This window comes from Eriocheir sinensis, chromosome 33 (assembly GCF_024679095.1).
Source record: "Eriocheir sinensis breed Jianghai 21 chromosome 33, ASM2467909v1, whole genome shotgun sequence".
Lineage (NCBI taxonomy): Eukaryota > Metazoa > Arthropoda > Malacostraca > Decapoda > Varunidae > Eriocheir > Eriocheir sinensis.
In genome coordinates this window covers 14912155-14931903 of record NC_066541.1, presented here as the reverse complement: position 1 = coordinate 14931903, position 19749 = coordinate 14912155, and the positions used below count along the sequence as shown (strand labels likewise).

Sequence of the window (19749 nt, the reverse complement as noted above, 5' to 3'; positions counted from 1 at the left end):
GAGAATGTTCCCGCTTTTAAACAGCCTAACTTGTGAGAGGAATACGGTTATGATGTCTATTGAATGTGTTGGTCTAATGTGTCTTTTTTATCAATTATCAGGACCTAATCTCTCTCATTCCCGCTTTTCAACATCATAACTTGTGAGAGGAATGCCTTTTATGATATCTTCTGAATGTGTTGCTGCTATATTTTCATAATTTTTATAACTAATTATTTTTTCTCGCCTGGAAACCATAAATTTTGTGAGGGCATAAGTTTATAGTATCTTCTGAATGTGTTGCTTTAATGTTTTCATAAAAAATCTGAACGTAATATTTCTTTTCCGCTTTCACTGTCTAACTTAGGAGAGGATTATGGTTATGCTAATCTTCTAAATCTATGGATTTTATTTCATTTATTATCTCGTATCACAACGTAATCTTTCTTTTCTGCATTTAAACATGACTTGAGAGAGGAATACGGTTATGATAGCTTCAAAATCTATTGTCTTTTTTATATTTCCGTCAATTATCAAGACAATCTTTTTTTCCCGCCTTTAACAGCATAACTTGAAAGGCATGTCTATATTATCTTCTAAATCTGTTGCTTTTATATCTGCATCAATTATCAGAACAATCTTTTTTTTACTAAACGCACAGCTCCCACACACACACACACAAAAATATGGGATACGATACATGCAGATATGAGAACAGTCACAGAACAGAATCAAACGAATGCAGTTATAAAAAAATGCTAAAGTGTAATCATAATCAGATCAGCACAGCAGTATATATCGGTAAGCTGGAATATGACGCTTTGAAAATCATATTTGTGGTCCAATTATGGTGCAGGGAGGGAAGGGGAGGCCAGCGGGGGGTTGGGGGGCAACTGGACTTTGTAGAACCCTAATTATGAAGCGTAATTAGTATATAGGCAAAGTACACCTAAACTTTTTTTCCTAATTACTTGTGAAGCGGCGCATGTTTAATTAATCGCCCGCAAGTTTATTTTTTGTGCATCTATTCATCTTTTTTATGCATAAGTTAACGTGTGTGTGTGTGTGTGTGTGTGTGTGTGTGTGTGTGTGTGTGTGTGTCCTATATTATGTTTATCACAGTCTATCATAAAACCCCATAAGTTTGTGTGTAGTTATGACAGTCGATTTTTTTTTTTTAAAGCATCCTCTTCATTATCTATTCTGTGTATAAAGCTGTGTGTGTGTGTGTGTGTGTGTGTGTGTGTGTGTGTGTGTGTGTGTGTGTGTGTTCACCTTTAGAAACACTACAGGTAATTGCATTTTCCCTTTGATGCCAACAACACGGAGATAACATCATACAATTAAGGTCTGAATCCGCGCGGAAACTCCATTGTTTGCTTGTGTCATTATGTTGGTTGGTCTGTCTGTCCGCGTGCATATCACAGTCACTATTCGTTCTTGATTTGTCCGCTTTGCATCTCTCTCTCTCTCTCTCTCTCTCTCTCTCTCTCTCTCTCTCTCTCTCTCTCTCTCATTTACGGTAATATTATCGGTATACCACAAGTGATAGCTGTCTTACTTTCATTAAATATTATAAGCAATTTCGTTAACTTCCCTAATCGGCGCCTTTCAGGTCAAAAAAAAAAAAAATATTAGTTCATGCGATACTCGAAACCCTTATTTTTTCCCTTGTTAAACTGAAAATCAAGAACAATATACAATACACTTCATCCTAAATCACTTACTAATCATAAAGTACCGAAAAAAACTAATTCAAAAACGCACTCCGAGTAAAAATATAAATCCGTTGTCCTTTCGGTTTTTATTAGCGATTAAGGTGACGACTTCAAATAGTTTCAAATAGCCTCTCGTTTCTCCCTTATTACCCGCCCCATGTTACGTCTCTGTCTGTCTCTCTCTTATATAGCGTCATTTAGCGAGCAGTAGCCAAGAGGAGATAATTACTATGTTGTGTACAGCTTTCGTATCGTCGTGTTGAGTGCTAAGTTTAATTGCTAATCTCCATGCGTCCCTCCAGCAAGCGCAGAGCCGATCTTCAATTCTTAGTCAGTACTTGTTAACACTTTCATAACGGCGTTCATTATTTCTTTGCTCTGCTTATGATAACTGGTGTCACTGCGATTCCGCCACATTTGTCGATGATAGCATTTTAACCGCGTATTCCAAATTTTTCACTAACTTGTATGTCCCGTCTCTTTTTAAATCGTTCAGAGCGTAGATTTTGAAGCCCCGGATGTCTGTCTCTCGACCTGCTCCGGGAAGGCATTCAGTATTAGACTAACAGCCGCATATGGATAAATGAGTTTTAGCGCATAGTAGAGTCTGATCCCCTTTTAGTTGAGATTGTAGAGCATCGAGGCTACGGAATACCACAAGACGATAGCCCTAAAAGCATTAAACGAACCCCCTGAATTTAATGACGTGGGAGAAAGGGGGACTGAGTCCTTAAGTACCATTGCATTCTCACTCACGTGCTCTATGGCCGGTATCATGGGTAGTTATTGGTGTTGGTATATAAAGTAGACAAATAAATGTTATAAAAGAGTTGATAAGTACCCATTAGGCTAGCGTCAGACCACGATGAAGGCAATGAAATGGTACTTAGCGGATGGATCTCCCAGGAAAAGTCTTTGTCCAACATTTGTGGAGTCCGTCAACCACATGTCACGCCACACAAGAACCGACCCTTTGTAAGTTCCATGAGTGTTCAGTCAATATATCTCCAGGACGCCAGAGTATTACTATAAACAGAAGGCTCCGACATTTACTACTATTGTGTGTTCTACGGACGGTGTACATAGTTCATATCATTGTAAATAAAGAATCCCTCGTTGGTGGGCGTTTTATTGACACGAACAATATTTACAAAAAAGTTATACTGCAAAATGTGCCAGAGTGAAACTTGAAAAGTAACGGTTCATTGACATACTAAATTTAAATACACCACAAATAAAGACAGTGAGTTTACAGAAAGTTGCATCGTCATTAACATGGGCACTCTCACCTCTGTGTATGTTGCTCCTTGTGACCTGCAGCTTGCCTTTTATTCCTTCACTGTAGCTTATTTCTCCTCGTCACCAGCCGCCTGCCTTTATCTCTTCACAAATCCTTCACTCCGCCTCGGCCTGCTCCTCACCCTTCACCGGCTTCTCTCAAACTGACAACAGCTGACCGTGGTTAAACTTAGGGGTCACGTGACTCAGGATTGTGCCAGGGTTGCCACACCTAACATAATTTCTACTTTTAGCATAACATATAATTGCCACAAAACATAGAAACACGAATGAAGTAATTAATTTGGGTGTAAAGTACGTAAGAAGACGAAAAGGACGTAATATTACACTAGAATTAGAAAATTAGCAAACTCCCTAAACTACCTAACTACCATTCGTGTAACCGACAGGAGAAATAGCTACACACACACACACACACACACACACACACACACACACTAAATATGGTTTCGTAGGGTTTACAAGGGTACGGTTAAAGTAAAACTAAATTATGAATGATAGCCTACTAATGACACTAATGGATTACGTAACCGTGTACATCAAACACCACACAGCGCTCAGGAAAGTATTAGTGGAATACAATATTTGGTTTCAGTGAACAAAAGAGCATCGCCATCGACACGATTGAGACAAAAGTACAAGAACTTTCCTCTCTACATTGCTTTATCTGAAATTAACAACATTGACGACTGCAAGGGGTGACTGAAAGAAAGTTACGATCCTAAAAACTCACATAACACACCGATAATTATCTCCTAACTAAAAACAGAGGCCCATGGACGAATAAAACTCTATCCATTGCCCTTTGGCCGCTGGTGTGTTGAGGAAGATGGCAGGTCAACACTTCCCTATAGGTCGTCGTTCGGGGCGCTGAGGGTGTTGTCACTGGTGGCCTTTACTTCGACGGAGCCTCCCCTGTGAGCTCCACCCAAACTGACGCCTGTCCAGTCCGCCGTATGCCGACTTTGGGCTCGACGTTCTTGGCCCACACGCGACAGTCCACCTTCACCTTCTGCCCCGCTGCGAGAGAGAAGCAAACTTATATTAGACGTTGATGTACAGATATCTCTCAAGGGTTGCGTTCTGGAAGAGGCAGCACCAAGTGAATTTCGTATAATCTAAACAGTATGTTTTATAAGATCGCATGGTTTAAAGTGGATTTTCATGGCAAGGCAAGGGTTTATAGTGGATTTTCATGGTGAGTCAATGGTTTAAGTGGATTTTCATGGTAAGTCAATGGCTTAAGTGGATTTTCATGGTAAGCCAATGGTTTAAGTGGATTTTCATGGTAAGTCAAGGGTTATAAGTGAATTTTCATGGTAAGTCAACGGTTTAATGTAAGAACAATGTTGAATGAAAAGTAGATTAGACTATTACATCGCAGTCTTCCAAACACGCTATATTATTCAGCATCCAAGAAATAAGCTACATAAGAGTAAGGGTATTCAAGCTTGCCCTTCAACAGCCTTACCCTTGAGATCGAGAAGGCGGACGGGGGCCAGGGGCGAGAGGTAGCCCTCTTGCATGTGGTAAGGGAAGAAGCTGAGGGGCAGGCCTGGGGAGAGCTGTTCTATTTTCACATCCTCGCTCTCGCACCACACCCACGCGTTCTGCAAACAAACAAAGAGAAATTACTAGCTTCCTCGGGCGCCTCCTCGCTCCCACACAACACCCACCCGCCCTGCACAAACAAACACCTTCAATAACACCTTGTTTATACGATACTGAGGCTTCTCTGGTAGATGATATTAACGATATGGCCTCACCTACTTGCTTTACCGCCTTCCCTCTAACCTCTGATGTATAAATATCTAGATTACGAGGCTCCGGTAGCTCTGGAAGATTACTTAAACCCAAAATAACTGCCATAACTCACATAACTATTGACCTCATGTCCTCCTCTATCTGTTTTAGCTTTTTTCACTCGTTCCTCTGAAATATTAATGTTTAGGCTACAAGGTTTAAGTGGCTCTGGAAGATTTCTAAAGCCCCAAACTAATTTAATTCACATCTTATTGACGCCATGACCTCACCTGCGACAGCGCCGTCTCCGGGTCCTCTGAAGACTTATTAAAAATGTAGCTCCGTAGTCCCTCAGGCAAGCCCTCGAAGCTCTCCGGCGGTTGTGGCCTCCAGTGGAACATCTGTGTGTGTGACCATGCGGAGGAAATGGGTAAGAGGGATGACAGTGTTGGATGTAGGGGAGGGGGGGGTGTTGTAGCAGCCTCCTTTCTATATATACTACTTGTACTTAGTTATATATGTTGCTCTTGTAGGTTATTCTTAGCTATTATATATGTTTGTCTGCCTATAGATGTTACTTCTACTTTAATTGGGACTCAACGACCTTCCTAGCCAAAATTTTGTATCTGTAGCTTGACAAGAGAATAAACGTATGAAGAAAATCAGAATATAGATGTTACTCCTACTTTAATTGGGACTCAACGACCTTCCTAGCCAAAATTTTGTATATGTAGCTTGACAAGAGAATAAACGCATGAAGAAAACCAGAAACACTGTGAACTCAAACCTTGTAAACCCTTGAAAATGAGATGAAACTGGGGAAAAACTTGCACACACACACACACACACACACACACACACACACACACACACACACACACACACACACACACACACATACACATCTAAAAAACAGGCAGCAAGCACATGCATACCCTGTTGAGCTTGAGGAGGATGCAGGGCGAGTTGGTATTGTAACCCCAGCGATCGTCAGGGCTGCAGGAGGTGTTGGTGGCAGCCAGGTCAAAGAGGCAGGGCGGGTCATCGGCCTTCCTGAACACTCCGTCATTTTGGCAGTCAACGGCGTTAGACGGACGGGGGTCGTAGGCTGATGTGATGAAATAAATAAATAAATAAATAAACTGACATTTTTCGTACTAGAGATAGGTCAAGGGAATATAACACCCCCGCAAGACGAATACACTCACCCTTCCAAAGCTTGTTGATGGAGTTCACGTAGGGGGAGGAGCTCTGATCATTCGTGGGGTCATATATGATGGTGGGCCTCAGCTCGTCGTGGTATGTGCGAGGGACGAAACTCAGACCTGCATATGTGAAGGGAGAGAGACGTGTTGGTATGGACTTCATAGTATACAACGTTACCCTTGAACTTTAGGCCGCATTCTCAAATATATCGGGGCGAAGGGCCATATTTTTAAACATTTCTGCGCCCATGGACACATAATTTACTAGTCTTTCGTGGGAGTTTAAGGCATTTCCAGGGGTACTTTTATGACCCTGGTGGTAGTCTGAGCCTTCTTCTGTACCGTGAACCTAAAAGAACACTCATTAAAACTCGATTAACCTCCTTTTTGGACTTTGGAAATAGTTGGTATGAGAGGTGGGAGCGTCTGACAATACCAACCTTACACCCCCACACACACACACACATTTGATAAGGCTTTCGTAGAGGTTGTGGGGTAGTTTAGTGAGCCTAGGGATAGTTTGGCAAGGATTCTGTTTATCGAATATGAAAAACACTCTTGAGAACCCGACTAATATCCTTTTGTGGTCTTTGGAAATATCTGTTATGAGCCGAAAGCGTCTGAGAAAAGGGCATTAGTGACTTACTCCCAAATGTTACTCAGTCGTGGATGCAGGTATGAATTTTACTCTGAAAACGAATATATCTTTTTTTTTATTATAAACACATACATAATAACTAGAAGAGATATTAAAGCTGAGAGAATCCAGAAGACGAAAAGAAAAAGAAGAAAGTGACAGAAATTTCACTCTTAAGATGAATTTATCAAGACTTTTTTTTTAATTATTGACGTATACATGACGCACAAAAAAAGAAAGAGAAAGTTAAGAATTCAATGTCGATGACGAAAAAGAATATGATGAGAATGAGGAGGAGACACACACATAATAACCAAAAGAAGAGAAGCTGAGAATCCAAAGAAAACGAAAAAGAAGATGATGATGAAAAAGAAATGAGAAAACTAAGAATTCAAAGAAAATTACGAAAAAGAATAAGAGGAGGATAATGAGGAGACACATACGTAATAACTAAAAGAAGAGAAGAAGATGAAAATCCAGAGAAGAAAACGAAAAAAAAAAAGATGATGATGAAAAGGAAATGAGAAAGCTATAAGAGTCCAAAGAAGACGACGAAAAAAATAAAATGAGGATAATGAGGAGACACATACATAATAACTAAAAGAAAGATAATGAAAAAAAATGATGATGATGATGATGAGGAGGAGGAGGAGGAGGACGACGATAACGAAACAGAAGTCAGGGGAGAGGACGGACTCACCAGGGTTCGTCAGGAGAGAGTCAGCTCCGGTGTACTTGGGGGTGTCCGGCTCGAGTGTCCTGAGGAAGATGAACATGAGCAGGGAGAAGTACAGCGCCAGGCAGAAGTAGAAGATGACGTAGAAAACACCGATCTGGGCTGCGAAGAGAAAGAAAAAAATATATACTCACCACAACAATGACATAATAAAGCTGTAGAAGTAGTAATAGTAGTAGTAGTAGTAGTAGAAGTAGTAAAGATAATGATGCTTCACCGTTCTTTGAAATTAATTTGTCACTGGTCGTGTTTTTCCGTTTATAATTATTAGGCAAGATTAGAGGGAGTGAAGGCAGCATCCGGTGGTGTCAAAATAACTATGTCCTCTCTCTCTCTCTCTCTCTCTCTCTCTCTCTCTCTCTCTCTCTCTCTCTCGCTCCTTTTCTCTCTTTCACATTCTCCCTCTCTCATTTTATCGCATTCTCTCTCGTTCTTTCGCTTTCTCATTCTTTCGCTCTCATTTTCTCTTTCTCATTTTATCTTCATTCTCTCCTTCTCTCATTCTTTCTCTCTCATTCTGCTTCTCTTTTTTTTATCTCTCATTCACATTTTCTCTCATTCTCTCTTTATTTTTCGTTTTCTTTTTTCTCTCATTCTCTCATTTTCTCTCATTCTCTTATTTTTTCTCTCATCTTCCCATTTTCTCTCATTCAATCATTTCTCTTTCATTCTCCCATTCTCTCATTTTCTCTCATTCTCTCATTTTCTCTCATTCTCTCATTTTTCTCTCATTCTCTCATTTTCTCTCATTCTCTCATTTTCTCTCATCTTCCCATTTTCTCTCATTCTATCATTTCTCTTTCATTTTCTCATTTTCTCGACCATTTTCTCTCTCTCTCTCTCTCTCTCTCTCTCTCTCTCTCTCTCTCTCTCTCTCCAATACATACACATGGCTACATTACCCTTGTTCTCACTCACCCCATGACTTCCCCGTGCGGCCTAGTACAGTCTTGGCTTCGGGGTTCCACAAGAAGGCCTTCAGTCCTCTCTGATCTTTGGGTGGTGGGAGCCTGCAGATCACCCTCTCGTCCCCTCCCTCATACTTCGTAGTGCCCATGGTCTCTTCCTGTCACGTCCTCACTTCACTGTATTTCCGAGCCGACTGGGATGCTGCCCTCGTTATCAGACACATTGTTGCTTCCGCTGGTGGTTAGCTTGGTTGTTGGTAAGGAGTTTTCCAAGTAGCAGAAGATGACGGTCGCTGTTACGTCTAAAAGTTACTTACGTAGTACATCCGCTCGTGTCGCAATGGTGTGTCTTTTGTAAGTAGATGCTTTTCGGCTTAAAGGGAGTATGTGGAATGATGGAAAAGTAGGTAAATATGATCACCACCATTTGTTTATACTACCGTTCTGTCATTATACAAGTCTCTCTCTCTCTCTCTCTCTCTCTCTCTCTCTCTCTCTCTCTCTCTTATCAAGCACTGGTCTTCCCCTTCACCAAGAAACATACGAAGGCACATAATACTGTTTCAACATGAGGGTTATGTCATACCCGAGAAAAAGAAGAAGAAGAAGAAGAAGAAGAAGGAGGAGGAGGGAGGGCAGGAGGAGGAGGGGCAGGAGAAGGAGAAGGTTGGGCAGGAGAAGGAGGAGGAGGAGGAGGAGTCAGGTAGGACGCGTGGCAATGGTTTTAAGTGAGACAAATTCAGATTCAACAAAGACATAGGCAAGAATTGGTTCACCAATAGAGTGGTGGACGAATGGAACAGGCTTGGGAGCCATGTTGTGGGTGCCAATACCATAGATACATTCAAGAAGAGGTTAGATAAAGCCATGGAGGGTGAGGTAAGGTGGGGTTGAGTGTACAGGAGCTGCCTTGTATAGGCCAACCGGCCTCTTGCAGACTCCTTACGTTCTTATGTTCTTATAACTAGTTCGAAAGCGGTACGTAGCAAGGGCGGGGTTCATGACGTCATCACAGGCTTAAATTATTATTGAGATCCATATATTAAACCACTTACAGCACAACCATGAGCTAAAATCTACTTAAATCACTCAGAAACAAACATTGATAACTGAAAATCGCGTCCATATCCCTAACAATGCCTTCAGATAATGGGTGCTGTACGTTCCTAAAATGAACCTCCACTATCTCATTATCACCTGTTCTAGCCATGCAAATTTTAGTGTATATAGTTCCTTAATCACGGAATTATATCTACTCACGTTTGAATTCTTTGATAAACGGGATGATAGACTTGGAAATGAGAGCTGTCCCTAAAATGAGACTCCACTAACTCATTATCACCTGTTCTAATCGAGTAAATTTGATATGTGCGTTTCCTTTATCCCTAAATTGCATCTATTAACGAAAATACACCTGGATAAACGTGAATATAGGCTTAAAAAAATATATTAGAGGTATCCCAAGGCCGAGATTGTCCTTACTCTACTAACTCATTATCACCTGTTCTAATCAAGTAAATTTTAATATATACACTTCTTTTATCCAGAAATCACATCTATTAACGAGGACACACTTAGATAAACGTGAATATAGGCTTAAAAAAAATAAACTAGTGGTATCCCCAGACCGAGATCGTCCTTCCTGCCTGGCCTTCGGGAGTGAGTGTCAACCGAGCTGTCAAAAAATACGGTAATTCGTCTTTTTTCTTATTTTTCGTGGCCTTTTACTTATTTTTTCCACTGATTATGATAAAAGGGACCAAGGAGCAGTATGTGGACTAATATTGGGTGTCTTAGATGTGGAGAAGTGAGGTTAATCGATGTGTGTGTAGGTATTGACTGTGTGTGTGTGTGTGTGTGTGTGTGTGTGTGTGTGTGTGTGTAAAACGTTTTTATTCTCTTTGTGTTTTTTATTGATAACTTTTCCTCTTGATTATTCTCTGTGTCCTCTTTTATCACTGGTTTCTATCTATGGTGTCTATTCCACGTTTTCTTAATTTCTTCTTAATACTCTATGGGTTAGGAATGAGTCAGGTTTCCCCCTTAATACTCTATGGGTTAGGGATGGGTCACAGGTTTCCCCATTAATACTCTATGGGTTAGGAATGAGTCAGGTTTCCCCCTTAATACTCTATGGGTTAGGGATGGGTCACAGGTTTCCCCCTTAATACTCTATGGGTTAGGGATGGGTCACAGGTTTCCCCCTTAATACTCTATGGGTTAGGGATGGGTCACAGGTTTCCCCCTTAATACTCTATGGGTTAGGGATGGGTCACAGGTTTCCCCCTTAATACTCTATGGGTTAGGGATGAGTCACAGGTTTCCCCATTAATACTCTATGGGTTAGGGATGAGTCACAGGTTTCCCCCTTAATACTCTATGGGTTAGGGATGGGTCACAGGTTTCCCCCTTAATACACTATGGGTTAGGGATGGGTCACAGGTTTTCCCCTTAATACTCTATGGGTTAGGGATGGGTCACAGGTTTTCCCCTTAATACTCTATGGGTTAGGGATGAGTCACAGGTTCCCCCCTTAATACTCTATGGGTTAGGGATGAGTCACAGGTTTCCCCCTTAATACACTATGGGTTAGGGATGGGTCACAGGTTTTCCCCTTAATACTCTATGGGTTAGGGATAAGTCACAGGTTTCCCCCTTAATGCTATATGGGTTAGGGATGAGTCACAGGTTTCCCCCTTTGAGCAGCTATTCACGGAGCCTTGTTATCCACGCCTTATTTTCCTAGTGTGGTTTATTCTGCTTGTTTTTATCACAGCTGAGGTGGGTCTTTTCAGGACCCTCACCAATCTCTACCCTTGGAGTGACTTCAAAGCCCAAGGTCATATGTGTGTGTTAACCTACTCTTGCATTATTGTGCTGAGCGGTGTCAATGTTTTTCTTAAGGTATTACTCCAGAAGTACACCCGTCTCACTGCACAGGACATTTTTGTTCTATATGAAGGAGCTACTTTGTTCACATACAACACACTGGTCTATTGCTTTGCCATTGCACTTGTTTAAGATTAATTTCTTAAAATATTGTCTTGGGGAGATATATGAAGGGATTTATTTCCATTTATCACATTTTAGCAGCAGAGTACATGCTTTTGCTAGGTTGTTAGGTCAGGTCAGGTTTTATTAGGTTAGATATAGCAATTTATGATTGATTGTTTATTATAAATACTTGATATGATTCTCGCTGTGCCATTGTTTGTTGTTACCGGTGGTCAGTGACCCAGTGGGTGTACTTCTGGAACCTTATCGTTCTTTGTAATGAGTCCAACAATGGCGACAAGAACTAAATTATAATTTTCTGTTGCTGTGGCTAGTTTGTCCCTGAAAGATTTGGACATTAAGCGTATTTTCAATCACTACAATCTGCCTCCTTTTCAGCTTGCCAATCAGCCATGTCGAGTTACCAAGACGACAACAGCATCCCCCTGGTGGACGATGATCCTTCAGGTGGGTCTCTCTTTCTGTTGACCCCCTGCTAATGCCCTCCCTGCCCCTGAAGGGACCCCATACAGCAACATGGTGGCTAACTATCATGACTAGTGTGAAGGATTAGATAAAAAAGACAGCTACAACACATAGCCAACCTAACAATTACTTATATACATGATTCACATTACATTAACATTTTACAACAAAAATTATTAGTAACAAATAGATGATGTTACATGCAGTGACCCATAAGAGTAATGTAAAACTGGCATATTGAATGCGTATATAAATGATAGTTTCTTGCCTTGTACTAGAATCTGTAAACTGATATGGTAGTGTGTGTGTGTGTGTGTGTGTGTGTGTGTGTGTTATCCCGTAATGTGAGCCCCGCCCCCACAGTGGTGCTGGATGATGACCGAACAGCTGCCTCAGAGATCTCCAACTCGACGCGTGGCCAGAGCCTGGAGTCCATCCCTTCCACCTACACCAATGGCTCCAGCAGTCCCCTCCACAACAGTGAGTCCCTCAGTCCCTTCACATTTAGTGGTAAGTCATTTTATAGTGACCATTCTCACTGCTATATATGCCTCGGTTGTGCTTCTTTCTTGTTTCTTGCGAAAGAGAAAGGAAGTTCCCAGTGGAGGAGTTTCTTGAGTTCACCCATTGTACTTCCCATTGGAGGAGTTTCTTGAGTTTGCCCGTCATCACTTTTGGTTGCCTTTTATGGCGGAATGATTTGGAGGCATGTGTTATTAAGTCTGACGTTGGACAGCAAAACTTACTAGTGATTTTATTCTACTGATTTTGATTTTCATTTTGTCATTATGCTAGTTTGCTTTTTGTGGAGTAGAGGACATGGCCTAAAATTGATTGCCACTCTGTTTAAACTTAGAATTTGATTACATTCTGCAGAGTATGTTATTTTTGGCAATATGCTTTGGGAGTACGGCTGTTTGTTGATGATATCGTGATATAATTGTATTGTGGTGTCTGACTAGTGTTGTTGTAGCTCTGACTTCTCCTCGGAGTGCTGTGTGCGCTGTGTGTTGGCAGTATTGTTATCAGTACTCTCTCTTCACAGGCCTGGAACCAGACATTTCACCCGACGAGCACGAGGAGAAGGCCCGTCTCATTGCTCAGGTGTTAGAACTTCAAAACACACTTGATGGTCAGTACAGTTTTCCCTGTATCCCGTTGTTACTCCCATTCATTTTTCTAACTTAGATCTGTACTAATAACCCAAATTCAGTCCTCAAGAAATTTCCATACTATTCTCAGACACACCATTCCAAGGAAACCTGCCACTGACTAAAATACAACTTTCTCTCCATCAGATCTTTCTCAACGTGTGGACAGTGTCAAGGAAGAGAATCTGAAATTGCGCTCCGAGAACCAGGTTTTGGGTCAATACATCGAGAATCTCATGTCTGCCTCCTCTGTGTTCCAATCCACCTCACCCAAGACAAAGAAAAAGTAAGTGATGAAGCTGCCTCTTGGATGATTATAATCATTGGCAGGTGTGGCCACCTTGAGGGCTCAAGTACTAGGATGGGGTTAACTGTTACTATTGTTTGTTTTCTCCCTTTACTCATATTAATAGCTATATACCCATCCTCTGTGGTTTTTGACCAAGGAGACTTTTTCTTATGTGTTTGTATCTTCAGTGAATTTGTTTTTACTTAAGAACATATTTTGATGTGTTTTGTTACTTGAATCTTTGTTTTCAGTGATTGTCTCTATAGTTTCCACTGGTCTTCAATATCTATTTTCCTAGTTGGAATCAAATTTTGTACTTTGGTAGCATGACTGATACTTTTTATAATTAGATTTTTATTTATATTATATTCCTTCTTCACACTAGTAAAAAATCTTTCATGTCACTAACAGGAACATGAGCTGGTCTCCTGCTTATTTAGGGTGAATAAACAACATCGTATAACCAAGATATGTGAAACTTGGAATACCTTCTGTCCATTAGCTCTTTTATCTTATTTGTGTACTGAACAAGATCAGTTTTTTTCTTATTCAGTCATCCCGCTAAAGAGGTCATCAATTTGGAGAGAAAAATACATCCAAGGTTTTATTGCAGTAAACAGTGGAGGCAGTTTGAGGCTTGAGGTGTTGGGGAGGTTCTCGCAGGTAACTGGATCTCCACACTCTTGGCACTTCAGCTGTCATGAACAGAGCTATTTCTCAGCGGCACACCCATAGCTCAGTCATTTATCCTGCTGGCATGGCGTGAGGGAGTACCAACCTTCGCAGGGGAATAGAACAAGGGGCAGCATTGTGGCCTCAAGCCTTCAGTGTGCAGTCTCCTTATACTTGCAAAATTCTAATACATATGTGATCTTGCTGATTATTAGCACTGTGGCTAAGGCACTGAGTTATACTGATCAAAGTATATTGAGACTTGTACTTTTTAAATTTGCAAACATGAACATATCTGGAGAAAAAAAACTATCCCATTAATTTGTTCATGGATAAGTGACTCCCACCACTTACGGCAGTAGCTGATGACTCTTAGCAGCCACCACCACTACCTAGTCTCCCAGTAATAAACACATGTCACACACAGATAAATGCATACATAGAAGATTTGCATGCCCTGGGTAACCACTGTAGCATGTTTTAAGCTTGGCCCAACACTTCATCATCAACCCCTTCTTGAGTGCTCTTTTTTTTGGCTCTTTGCACATCACAGGAGCAGCTTGTGGCGGAAGACTTGCTGCAAATCACTTGTTATATTAGTAATGCAGCAATGACCAAACATTTTTCCCTTCCCATCACGGCTTCAGCTATATTCAGGATCTTGCATTATTCTCAATATTTATCCTTTTCCTTAATTTCAGAATTATGAACAGTCATATTTCTCTCTACATTGCCTATAGGTGAGATTTCAGCCTCTGGAGAAATATAAGTAGAAGGGTACAGGAGAAAGAGAAAGAAAGATAAGGGGGATAGAGAGAAATGAAAAAGAAAAGTAGATAAATGAAGCAAAAGAATATCAGGCACCAGCAATTGCAAAACGTGTGAATGTGTACGAAATCCTCTTCCAGGGCTTACTGTCTTATGAATAATATTTTTGTGTTTTATAATTTTTACTTATTTTTATTAATTTATTATTCATCTAAGGTTAGGTAAGTAAAGTCAGAGTGTTTGCAATAGCATGGTAAGAAAATGTGTGAATGGGAAGGTTTACTGAATGAGAAACTACTAAAGAGTAATCATTCAGAATTTGTGTGACACTTTTGACACAATGTTTTTAATTCCCTGTAGTGTATGCATATGTATGTATACCCTGACTTTGTATACATACTTCATCGTAGTGTTCCTATTTTTTTGTACAACTTTTATTTAGAATTATTTTGACTTTCCCAACAGAGGCACCTAACTCCTTCCTACTAGTGTTATGGTAAGTTCCCTCTCAGCTCCCTCTTTATTTTGTTAAAGTTTGATTTGTTTTGACTAATGTAACGTAGATAATTTTTTTTAGTTTTCCCATTTCTCTAGTATAGAGCAATGGTGTATATGTGTGCGTAGTTGGCTCAGGTTTCCATTCTTGAGAGAGGACTCATTGCTGTTGAAATGAATTTTGAAAGCCATGTAATGGAAACTGTATCAAACATATTCTTATTGAAATTTCATTCAAAGTAAAGATTTAACATGATGAATGACACAAATTCTAGTGAAAAGGTGAATTGGGAAAATAATGGTCATCAGAATCAAATGAATATTTTATGAATGTGTATGTGAATCTGTTAAAGGTATGAACAGACTAAACTTTTTACTAACAACATCAAGTTAAAAGTGATAAAAGGATTGTCATGAGCTAGGTATCTGTGTATCTGTGCTTGGGTCACAAAGTAGCTACTGTGAGCTGGGGTTGAACTTGCAATGTTATAGTTGCAAGCAGAGCACTGTATTTATAAAGCCACCTAGCCCTCTACCTGTGCATTTATAGATGAGGCAGCTGTAGAGTAGGTAGTTCTACATGTAGTATATTTCACATGTATAGGTAAGTTACTTGACTATATTGCTCTGAGAACTAACATCTTGCTGTAGTTTGGCCATCCTTACTATGCTGCTTTTATGTATGTTAAATTAGTATTGGTTTCCCTCCCTTTAATTAGTTTTGCTTACCACGTCCTGATGTAAGCATTTAGTCTTCATACATTATTGCAGTTGTCTCAGACTTCCAGGTAAAATATGGATATCATAGGCATGTAAAATATTATATTTTCAAATTTTAATTATGAATGTAGGAATGAAGATCAGACAGCCACTAGTCAGGTAACTTGCAATCTATTCATAGAGGCAGGATTTGTGTTGCACAGCCTAGTTTGTACTGAGTAGATAGAGAGTACTGTAGCTGTGTTGACTGTAGAGCAGAAATATTTAGACAAAATCTAAACTTCATCATATTACTTAGAAATTTTTGGGATATATGAGATTAAAGCTAAGTGAATGGGGGAAGACTGTTGCCTTTTGCAAACCTGCTTCAACACATTTAACGTGCCGGTGTGTGGATTGGCCTTTCAACAAACAGTCTGGCAGGCAATGTGGGATTCACAGATTTTGGTATATAGTATATTAATCACATCATGTAAATATATTTTCTCTTAGACATTTTATGAATGATCAGTTGCAACTTATGTATAATACATTAAGTTCCTCATTGATCAGCTCACCCAGTCACTGGGTGCTGCCACCTTCTTCCTTTGTATATATTTTACCTTGGCTGGCTTTGTTTGTCCAGAATGTGCATTGTCAAAGTGTTTTGTTAAAAGTCATTCCACATACTAGTAGTCTGCTGGTGCACTGAGACTGTTGAAATATGTTTCAGTAACATTATTCCTCCACTAGTTAAATCATAACCATGAAAAATAAGGACCCACACAATTCTTTTTACAATGGAGTGTATTCAGCTTTTTTTGGTCCTCAGGTCAGAGCGACTTCTGTAGAGCCCCGGTGACAGTCTGGACCAAACTCACTAGTCAACCCTGGCTGGTCACTCCTGAACGGCCCCACTCCACTACACCGCCACTGTCCTGCAAGGCCCCACTCCACTACATCGCCGCTGTCTGTCTTCTCGTCTGTTGTGTGTCTGTCACTGTATTTCTTTCTGTCCATCTTTATACCTTCTCATATTTTTATGCAGCTACTGTTGCTTATAAGAGTTCTTTGTGTATTTAGAGATTCATTTTCTTCTTTGGAAATATATACTCCACAGTTAAAAGTGAACTCTATACTATACGAGCCATCTAGAGACAGAAGGGTAAGCGTGCCAATGGCCATAATGGCGGTCTCACCCATCTGTTTCTAGACGGCTCATGCATTTTGATTTTGGAGAAAAAAAATATATTGTACTATTACATTTTACAAATGCTTTGTTCTTTTCATTCCAAATTCAAGGCAGAGGTTAGATATTCATTTTCACATATTTCCTGTAAGTGTGTCTATATATACTCTTCTTGCTGGAATGCAATTAGCTTTAATGTACAGTTTACTGTGAGGAGTATTAGTATTTATTATTCCTATAAATTCATGTATACTTAATCGCACAGCCTTAAATGTTACAGTTTATGTTTATGAGTCATTACAGCGGCATAGCTACACTAGTGCTACAGGTGCATGCACCTGTAGATTAGAGAGCTCTATTAACCTAGTATTCTGGCAAGAGGTGGATGTTATATTACCTAGATTTCTTCTTGAAGTTTATTCAGATTATACCTAACAGAAATGAATGTTGTGACAATAGTGCTGCACAGGATTATACCATACTAACAAGAGATGGAGAGAAAATATAACCTTTTGTATACTCTTTATTCATCATAATACACTTCATTTTTCCCAACATACTTTTCACACCAAAATAATAACCACAATTCTCTTGATCTCTACCCCCTCGCTTGCAGCTGAAGGCCTCACAGCATGAACTCATCATTACACTACAAATACCAGCTTTCGCTAAAATCACAGACTATTCTACTAACTTAAAATGAGCCATGAATGTGAAGTGAACAGATGCACAGGTGCAATGGGAGGACTGTGTGCAGCAGGGAGAGGAATGTCAAGTAAGAGATTAGGAAATTTGAGATAATCAGAGCACAATAATTATTTCCAGTTTTTTTGTTGGCTAACGCAATTTGTAAGTTATGCACACCTATCCGTCAAAGCTGGGCAGTGCCCTTGTTGCAGCAAGGGCACTGCAATGCTTGGCAATGATAAAACCTCCAAGGCTGACATTTCTGTTATTGCAAAGCTACATTTTATCAAAATATATATATATACCCCACTTTTCATGAAAGTTTTAACATACTCTATTCTGTCTTACTTGTTAGTTTGCAGGGAAAAAAAGTAAATCTGAACTGTACAGGACAACATGCACACACACAATACTCAGGCAAGCCTTTGGCTTAAGTGCACACTTAACAAAATGATCTTATGTCCACAGTAAGTCATTGATAAAGGTTGGCGAGTGTGTATTTCACCTATTTGCTGCTGAGGATGCTGATGTAGTGAAAAGTAAAGTGAAAATTAAATTTGATTATTCATCACACAGATGAATCGGTACTTTTCTCAGGTTACCAAGTTCATCGTCATATGTTCCCTTACTGATACATTGTACTGTATTAGTAGAAACAGTCCCATTTTTTATTAATTTTTCTCTACTTCAAGTATCTAAGTAGCTAAATGATAAACCTTTGATAGTGACTAGTGCAGTTCCCATTGCTCAGGTGATCATGAGCTATGGAAAATATCAGTATTTCACCAGACAGTTACTGTGTTTATTTCAGGTTTATGACCCATGATAAAAGCTAAAATATTACAAAACAGCACCTTGGGTATGCAAGCTTTCCATTCATGGCAAGCTAAGTCATACCTCTTCTATAATTCATAAAGCAACTCGGACAGTTTACCTTGAATACAAAAAGTTGAGTTATGTGACAATTGGCTGGCCACAAATTTATGTCCTAAAAGGGACCATTGGAGGATTTTCAAAGCTGCTGCTGTGTCGAGCACAGCACTTAACCTATTCATCTCTCAGCCTAGAGCAAGCCTATGGGCACAATCACTCCTATGCTGCAGTGATGAACTGTGAGGCATATGCCATAATCCCTTGTGAAATTTGATTAATAGCAAACAAAAGTTTTACTTCTTTATTTTTTTTCCTGCACTATGAAGCCACAATACTGCTTGCTTCAGGCAGAGAAAGTTCAATCCTCTACACAGAAACAGCTTTGAAAATGTCCTCCATTGTAGGCAAAGTGTGATACATAGCTACCCCACTGTGCACCTACCCAGAAACTACAGGATACAGGATGTCACCTTACCATCTCAGTCCATCACTTAGACGAGGTCTGTGGTGTTATAACCTGCACTGATGACACCACCTTGGACCGCCTGAAGGAGTAATCAGCAAGAGACTGAATCGGGAGCAAGCTTTCACACTCCTCCTGAAAATATATAAGAAAAGCTGTGAATATGGTTCTGCAAATAGATAATTAATTTATCATCAGAAATCCATTTTCTGAAATAAGTGTAGGTAAGAGCAAGCTTGGTATGCAATAGATGTTATTGTAGTGACTGACCCTCCTGATGCAGAAGACTACCCAAACTCATTCAGTGAGTGGGGTACCTCTTGTGACCAACTGGTTAAGAAGTGGCTTTCCCATCTTGCCAGTCACGGGTTCGATCCCTGGCGCCTGTAAAACCCTTTCCAGGCCTGGATTAATTTCTTGTGTATTTCGTGACACGCAGAGGTTGTGTGAAGGTAGTGTAGTGAAGAGGAATTTGGGCAACATATGATATGTAACTGTTACCTCTAAAATTCAACTTAATGAACCCACCATGCTAAACCAAGGATGACCAAGAGCTTCTTGCAGCTCCACTCTGTCCTCAGGCTTAAAGGCCAGCAGGTCATGGATCAGATCACATGCTTCCTGGGTCACTGAAGCAAAGTATTCTACAGGGAACGTGAGGTCACCTGAGAGAATATGTCTGCACGTGGCCTCAGGTGATGTGCCAAGGAAGGGAGAGCGGCCACTGTGGAATGGATGAGCATTAGCTTTGCTGAAAC

General features: G+C 40.2%; 4 protein-coding genes and 1 long non-coding RNA gene across 17 annotated transcripts in view; 2 read left to right on the top strand and 3 right to left on the bottom strand.

Moving 5' to 3' along the window:
• Window positions 1–3128, bottom strand: part of LOC127006779 (uncharacterized) — a 143185-nt gene extending 140057 nt beyond the window's left edge. Inside the window, exon 1 of the mRNA XM_050877094.1 lies at window positions 2987–3128. The gene's annotated coding sequence lies outside the window, so the exon portion shown is untranslated. The remainder of the gene's footprint in view (window positions 1–2986) is intronic.
• LOC127006780 (sodium/potassium-transporting ATPase subunit beta-1-like) lies at window positions 2811–8584 on the bottom strand. Its single transcript, XM_050877097.1, has 7 exons — window positions 8236–8584; window positions 7282–7419; window positions 5948–6064; window positions 5675–5847; window positions 5030–5140; window positions 4468–4606; window positions 2811–4016 (listed from the first exon to the last, which is right to left on the bottom strand). Exons 1-7 carry the CDS (start codon window positions 8372–8374, stop codon window positions 3892–3894), a joined length of 942 nt encoding a protein of 313 aa, XP_050733054.1. The 5' UTR covers window positions 8375–8584; the 3' UTR covers window positions 2811–3891.
• A 493-nt stretch (window positions 8585–9077) lies between these two features.
• Window positions 9078–17802, top strand: LOC127006775 (short coiled-coil protein homolog). 5 transcript variants are annotated; one of them, XR_007759752.1, is made up of 9 exons: window positions 9078–9104; window positions 9852–9915; window positions 11619–11687; window positions 12069–12185; window positions 12751–12837; window positions 13004–13142; window positions 13759–13808; window positions 15051–15081; window positions 16612–17802. XR_007759752.1 is itself a non-coding variant. In XM_050877089.1 (8 exons), the coding sequence occupies exons 1-7, from the start codon at window positions 9093–9095 to the stop codon at window positions 15058–15060; spliced, it is 528 nt and encodes a 175-aa protein (XP_050733046.1). In that variant the 5' UTR covers window positions 9078–9092; the 3' UTR covers window positions 15061–15081; window positions 16612–17802. The 5 variants fall into 5 exon arrangements, 3 of the variants coding, with proteins under 3 accessions (XP_050733046.1, XP_050733044.1, XP_050733045.1); XR_007759751.1 differs by having other exon boundaries at window positions 12069–12215; XM_050877089.1 differs by lacking the exon at window positions 13759–13808 and having other exon boundaries at window positions 12069–12215.
• On the top strand, window positions 9962–10799 carry LOC127006776 (uncharacterized). Of its 2 annotated transcripts, none has more exons than XR_007759754.1 (3): window positions 9962–10300; window positions 10340–10626; window positions 10750–10799. It is a non-coding gene; the product is annotated as an uncharacterized LOC127006776 (long non-coding RNA). The 2 variants fall into 2 exon arrangements; XR_007759753.1 differs by having other exon boundaries at window positions 10709–10799.
• The window catches only part of LOC127006773 (triple functional domain protein-like), a 328876-nt gene continuing 326600 nt past the window's right edge, over window positions 17474–19749 (bottom strand). For all 8 annotated transcript variants that reach the window (XM_050877079.1, XM_050877085.1, XM_050877077.1 and 5 more), the window contains 2 exons: window positions 19520–19715; window positions 17474–19126 (listed from right to left, as the gene is read on the bottom strand). In XM_050877079.1, the coding sequence (XP_050733036.1) occupies window positions 19016–19126; window positions 19520–19715 (307 nt within the window). In that variant the 3' untranslated portion in view covers window positions 17474–19015. The remainder of the gene's footprint in view (window positions 19127–19519; window positions 19716–19749) is intronic.